Source organism: Corvus kubaryi, unplaced genomic scaffold (assembly GCF_017639235.1).
Source record: "Corvus kubaryi isolate FWS band 111438036 unplaced genomic scaffold, C.kubaryi_AGA036_p1.0 37398, whole genome shotgun sequence".
NCBI lineage: Eukaryota > Metazoa > Chordata > Aves > Passeriformes > Corvidae > Corvus > Corvus kubaryi.
Window position 1 is genome coordinate 43,395,449 of NW_024581137.1, and position 7,025 is coordinate 43,402,473.

Consider the following 7,025-nt stretch of genomic DNA (forward strand, 5'->3'; position numbering starts at 1 on the left):
GTTGTCGAGAGTAGTAAGGTCTCCCCTGAGCCTCTGTTTCTCCAGGCTAAACACCCCCAGCTCCTTCAGCCATTTCTCATCAGACTTACGCTCTGGACCCTTCCCCAGCTTCATTGCCCTTCTCTGGACATGCTCCAGCAACGCCCTTTTTTTGCTGATGAGCCCAAAGCTGAGCCCAGTACTTGAGGTGCAGCCTCGGCAGTGCCGAGTGCAGGGGAACAATCACTGCCCGGGTCCTGCTGGCCACAGTGGTGCTGCTACAAGCCAGACTGCCACTGGCCTTCATGGCCAAACAGTGTAACAGGTCGCTGGCCATTTCCTCTTGGATTATGAGAGCTTCATTCTGCTCCCCACCCTTATCTTCCACCTTAGCGGCTGCGCTCCCGCTGGGACCGCCTCTTTCGGCGGGAGCCGCCGGGCGCCGCTTGGCGGCGCTGCGCGCACGGGCTCTGCCCGCGCCCGCCCGGGACAGCGGCGGCTCCACCGCCCCCATCGCCCCCATCGCCCCCACCGCCACCGCCCCCATCGCCCCCATCGCCCCCATCGCCCCCATCGCCCCCACCGCCCCCATCGCCCCCATCGCCCCCACCGCCCCCATCGCCCCCATCGCCCCCATCGCCACCGCCCCCACCGCCCCCACCGCCCCCACCGCCCCCACCGCCCCCATCGCCCCCACCGCCCCCATCGCCCCCATCGCCACCGCCCCCATCGCCCCCATCGCCACCGCCTCCATCTCCTCCGCCGCCTCCGCCGCCTCCATCGTTCCCATTGCTTCCCTCCGCCTCCCTGGCCCCCGCCGTCCCCGCCTCCCTCCGCCCCCCACTGCCCCAGCACGGCGAGACCGGGCTGCGGGGATCCCGCCGGGCTCGGGACAAAATTCACCTCATCCGTCGGTTTTCCCCACAGAGGAGGCAGCAGCAGCGCGGGGGGAGGCACACACTGGCGGGTGAAGGTGATGGGATGCCAGCCTTGCGTGGCACATCCCGGGGGCTGTTTTCTGGATTTATGTGCTGTTTCCCCAGCTCTTGACCACCCACACCTTAACCGTATCTCCATGCTGTCTCCCAGACGAGAGTGCAGAACAGAGATCGTTTCGAGGCCAGTTTGAACTTTTGTAGTTCCTCACCAGGCACAAACCCCACCAGCTCCCTCTGGAAAAGCTCTGTCTTCTTCCAGCGCTACAGCTGGTTTCCTGTAATCAAATCCCCAAGGGACCCAGATTTTTCCCTGATTAAATCTGGACACAAGACACCAGGCTGTGTGAAAAACTGAATGTGTTTCATCATTATTTTGGTGCATCTTACTGTTACCTAAGCTGCTGTTGTATCCTGTTGCCAAAGGTGCTTTGGCAAATAGAATTTCTAAAGGAATTAAAAAATTAAAAGGTCAGCACTTGGTCTGTGTGAGTGTTGCAGATATGTCTATACCTCAGGATCTCCTCTGTGTACACGGGCTCGCAGCACTTGGAGGGGAGGGCAATACTCAGCCTGCTGATGGTGTTCAGCCTCACCTTTCCTCCTCCCTCACAGTGCTCATCCAAATCTGCCCCTGAAGACCCTGGCCTCAGCCACTACAAAGTAATGGCAAGCAAAAGCCTGTTAGGAAGAGCAGGGATTTGAGTACTCCTATGTCATCCTGGAAAAAATGCTTGATCTTAAAGCCTGTGTTTGAACTGGTTTCGCAGGTTAGTGCACTTCTTTGTTTTTCCCCTTTGAGTCCCTCCTTTCTTAGCTGAAATAATCAGAGTTTTAATGTAAAATATGATATAAATATAATAACATAGCATTTGCTAAAACAACAGAAGGATCCAGCCATGAAGGCTTTGCTCTCACAACTGGTAATTAACTGAAGTGGATTATGCCATTTTGCAATGACTGCAGCTTTCACCAGTGCTCAGCCCTCTGCCCGGCCTCTCTGATGTTCTTTCTTCCAAGAGTTTTATAGACTTGGGGACACAACTGGAAAATTACTGGGGAAAACATTGTTTTCGTATTGGTTGTTTTTACTCTAAGTGTTGGCACATTCTGTCCCTCCAAATCTCAATGATTAAATGAGGAGGCTTTTGACCCTGGAGATGACAAGTGAATTCACTTGATTTGCCAAACTAGAAATGAAGTGTCTTGTGATGAGGGAGTGATGATGATTTTTTCTGCCTCCCTTACCATTGTTCTTCCTCTGCACCCATCCCACTTCCCCACTCTCATAGGTGGCAGAGCCGCTTCAGTCCCTTGATTGGTGACCCTAAATTTCAATATACATGAGTGCAGGAGCACTGTGTTTGGGTTTGCATACCTAGCCCCAAACCTCAGCAGTCTGGAGGTCACCAGGTGATTTTAAGACTTGCTCCTTCCTAGAGGGACAGGATTTGAAATTGCTTCTCTTTTTACTCCATGGCCCTGAGAGTCTGTAGTGTCAAGTCCAGAGAAGGGGAAACATCAGCTTGTTTCCCCCAAACGACCAAACGGAGATGTTCACTCAGCATCACTGCTGATGAAAGGCAGAGCTGAGCTGCCCTGGAATGGCAAGGTCCTTGGGTACCTGCTCCCCTTTGGCCGCACCCTTCTGGTCTGCTTTCTCCCCTGTAGAGGGAATAAGGCAGAAGACCCCCTCCGGGCACAGTGCTTGCCCTTCAGAAACCCCAGAGGAGGAGGCAAAAGGACAGCAACCGGTCACCCGGGATTGGTCTGCCCTCTTTCCAAAGAAATGCAGCTTGACTTCCAGCTGACCTTCAGGCTTTTACAAGCTAAAAGAGAGAGAGTTACAGAATTGTTAACAGCTATTTTATTGTACTTACAGATTGTGTGAGTTGCGTTTTATTGGAACGCAGCACTTGGCAGGTTCTGAGTTTGGCTGCAAGGGGAAGTCGAAGGGCTGTGGTTACTCCGACATGTTAACCCCCTGCTTCCAGCATCTCCTGCTGTGCTGAGCTAAGCCAAATGCTTGGGTACTGCTGCAACCTGTTTCTTTACAGAGGTGCCATGCCAAAAAAGAGTGATATGAAGCTAATAGTTTCTGACCATGAGAGAATATACCAAGGGGTTGAGGGTATCTAGAGACACAGGAATAGCTTTTGATCAAAGTGCCATTTACTAAGGCTATGGATTATTGCTCAGCTTTGAGGAGAGGTGATGCTAGTTTGGACCTTCCAGGGTCAGGCTCCAAAGCTTCTTTCTTCCAAGTGTTTTTTTTTCAATAAGAGCTCTACTCGTAGCAACACCACCTAAGAAAGAAAATCTCTCCTTTGGCATAATTTTGCAATCAGGGTCATTTAATTTTTTTTAAATTGATGCTTACAGTGATGATTCACACAATACTGCATTTTACAGTGGCAAAAGGCCTGTGCCAAAAACATTCTGTGCATTGAGAACTTGAATTCTTGGGTGCTTAGAACCTAGAACTTGGAAGCAGAGTGTGGCAGTGCTCAGCCTCCGCTGGGGAGGCCCTGGCTCCTGCTGGCACTTGCTGGAGGTGCGTTCCCAGTGCAAAGCTGGTGAGAGAGGGGGACTGCAGGCTGTGAATCCCAGAGACATTTTCACAAGGTGCTTCTATTCATGGGGGAGAGCAGTTATGTGGGGATTCCTTGTTTCTTGAAGGAAGGTTAATATGTGCTTTTGAAAGTGTTTTTGGTAAATATCCATACTGGGTATAATGCAAGATAGTCCCCTTGGACCTTGCCAGTCAGCTTTGTTTTCCTGGATGCATCTTCTCATTTAGCACAGCTTGTTGCTCCATGACACCAGCTCTCCTCTGCATTTCTGCCTAAGTGTCCCTTATAGGGTTGCGTAAATTCATTTTATTTCTGGCCTTTGCAATTTTGGAGGCAGTCAATTTGGACAAGAGAATGGGAATGCTGTGACTGCCCGTTCTCTTTGCTCTGCTCTCTGCCCTGATTTGTCATCTTTCTGTCTTCACAAAGGAAGAGGACCTGGCAGCTCCCACAAGATGTGGGATTTTCTAGCCTGTTATGCTAGTCCTGGGGCATACTGGAGGGAAAACAAATTCTCTTGACCAGTCCAGCTTGGCAGCATAAACAGAACATTGCAATGAGATGATTAAGAACCTAATTGATTGATTTTAATGTCAGAACTGAGACTTGGCTCCTGTATATTTGACTTCCCAAATATGCTTGGACACAGGCTGGTTTCTCTGCCAAAACACCTCCTCTGTACCACAAACCCGTATCTCACATTAAGAATACATTTCCCTGGGTGTGACCTGGGTGGAGATCCTGTTCCTTACTTACTCATTCATGGGTCAAATGTAGCCCTGCAGCTGAAAGGGTCACAATGTCTTCTGTGGGCTTAGGTTGTGCCAACAGTTGATCCGTGCTCAGGCTGAGGGAAAACTTGCCTAGATTTGGGAGAAATTATGGGAATGGCCCTCATAATCTTAGTTGAGAATAGGAAATAATTGTTTCTGAGTTCCAAAAAGTATTTGAAGCATTTCAGAAACTAGGAAATAACCCTCACACTTCACAGCCAGTATGTTATAAAACAAGATGCACTGACAGCCACTAGAAGTACTGAGAAAAGAAAGAGGAAACTAGGTATCTTAGCTTGATTATTAATCAGTTTGAATCTCTATCTGCAACAATATATTAGGTGAATTAGCTTGTCTAAAATTCCCTCTGTCATTTGCATGCATCGGAATTTTGGGATAGATTTTCTGACCTAGGCATGCTGATCCCCCCATGCCTACACTGCTTTATCTAAGTCACCCATCAGTGACAACTCTACAAACTTGCTTCCCTTTCCTATCACACCCCCACTCCCAGTAATCCCTGCCTCTGAGGGCTCAGCCTTTCCCAGGTCCTGCCGTTGAGGTACCATGGTGCGGATGCCCACTGCAAAATGCTAGAAGTTTAAAAAAAAAAAAAAAGCAAACATCAAAGTGTTTCCGGAGATGTCAAAAAATATGTAGGCTTGAAGAAATCTCTTGACTTATATACATAGGAACACTTCTTCCAATGTTGAGAAGAGACACAAACTTGAGTTACTTATTCCTGATTCTTTGGAAAAGAATTTAAGACATCAACTGACAAACTTTGGAAATGGCCCTGTTTTGGTAGCCACCTGTCCACATTTGGGCTAGAGAAGTATAACCTTGATCTTAACCCAGCCCTTCTGAGACTGGAGAAACTTGGTGGCCTGTAGTATGTTAAAACATAAGCTGTCTGGAGCATAGATTGTAAAAAATAGGGGGACATTGTTACCATCTCTTTCATAGCATTCAACACAGTGAGAACCAACCTCATTATGTTTTCAGAGATATTGAAGATAAATGGTAAGAAAAATAGCTTAAATAACACAGCTGAAAACTTTTACCTGACTTCTTTTGAATATTAGGGTTTTTGATACCTAACACACATACTAACAGCTACCAAAGCCAATGGTATCTATGCACACTGAGGAAAAAATAGGTCTCTCAGATGTTGGGCTTCTCTTACATAATGCAGGTGCCTACTTAGAGGAGACACCAGCTCACCTAGGTGAATCTTGGCTCTCCTTCTGACAAGGCAGTCTTGTAGTGAAAAGAGCTGGAGTCTAGAATTGGTGCAGCCAGCCCCATTTCTGTAGTGGGACAAGCTGCAGTGGCAGCCAGAAGCAATGTCCTTGCTCAGAAGGTAAGGAAGGGGATTTGTTGTGACTCTTAACGCCGCCCCTCCTCCTCACCTGCTTTAGGAGTCTTTCTCATTTAGCCTTTCCAGATGATGAGACAACTGGTCTGACTGAGATGAATTTATAGGGAATCCCATCACAGCCACATAATCCCTCCAGCCAGAGCCATCTGCTGCTGCTTCCCCAGCTACATCTGTTTAATGAGAAGCAGCATCTCTGCCCTCCTTTTGCAACCTAGTAAGAGAGCAGGAGGCAGCTGGGCTGGAAGAAAGCCTGTGAACCCCCAGCCCCAGCATCTGTGAGTGAATATGGGGTAACAAGGGAGAACTTCACATGGTTAACAGCTGGGCTGGGACACAGCCTGAGAGGCAGGAACGATGGAACAGTGCTGATGGAAGCCAGACATACCTTGACCTGTGAGGGCCAGGACCACATGGTCACCACAAACATGCCATGTTTCAGCCTGCATCCTGGGCTGGGTTGCCAAGGACTGAACTCTGCATTTTTCTCCTGGTGAGGGTGAGGAGAACAACATCCTCCAGTGGGGAGAATAGTTCTGGGGAAACTTCTGCGGAAGCAGACTGCAAGAGCTGGGTGAGGAAAAGTCAGATGGAGAAAGGATCATCATTCCACAGGCCCAGATAGAGTGGATGCAGAGGCCTGAAAATGCAAAAGCTGGGAAGCTGAAGGTTTGCAGGAACATTGCTAATGAGAGAGGGAATGCTGTTGTGCAAAGGGAAGTTGGTCACTTGTTCCTTAGTAGGAAAGATTGACTAGATCCTTGCCCAAACACGAAGTGGGAACTGAACACCATCAGAAACACCACAAGCCTCCACTGCTGCATGATCTGTGGCTGTTGCACTAAAGAAGAGGTGAAGGCTTTCCCAGGAGTTACTGGCTCTGTCAGTGACGATGACAGGGAAAGAAGGAGCACTATGGATGCACACGTTCCTGCAGGCTTCTGTAGTAGGAAAATCAGGTGGACCAGGCAGCCTTTCAGCATCCAGCAATGTCATCCAAAGCACAGAGCTTGACAGGCGGTCAGGGCTATAATCATCTGCACATCTGCTGGGAAAGGATGAGTGGGATGCAGACTGGCGAGAAATTCCAGCACTTGTTGCCATAATGAGTTTCCTAAATGTATGTGTCTATTCCTACCTATATGAATAAGATGGAAAATTATTTTTTTCACCTTATTTATATATATAAAATGTAATTTAAAAAGGTAAATTCTAGGTTTGAGTCTAACCAGTAAAACAAAACAGGTTGACTATGAAGATAAAAGGTAATGTATTTATTATTCAGGAATACAAAGTGAGAGAAGAGCAAACTATAGACAAAAGTCTTGAGTAAAATCAGAATTAGAAGGTAATTTCAAGGAGGAAGCCTGAAGGAAAAGGGAGTTAA

At 48.3% G+C, this 7,025-nt stretch overlaps 1 protein-coding gene across 1 annotated transcript; it reads left to right on the plus strand.

Moving 5' to 3' along the window:
• Window positions 1-284: 284 nt before the first annotated feature.
• Window positions 285-950, plus strand: LOC121671340 (oleosin-B6-like). Its single transcript, XM_042042801.1, has one exon. It carries the CDS (start codon window positions 285-287, stop codon window positions 948-950), a length of 666 nt encoding a protein of 221 aa, XP_041898735.1.
• Window positions 951-7,025: the final 6,075 nt, after the last annotated feature.

Excerpts from the sequence above, each read along its gene's own strand:
- LOC121671340 (XM_042042801.1), top strand. The coding sequence starts at position 285 with ATGGCCAAACAGTGTAACAGGTCGCTGGCCATTTCCTCTTGGATTATG.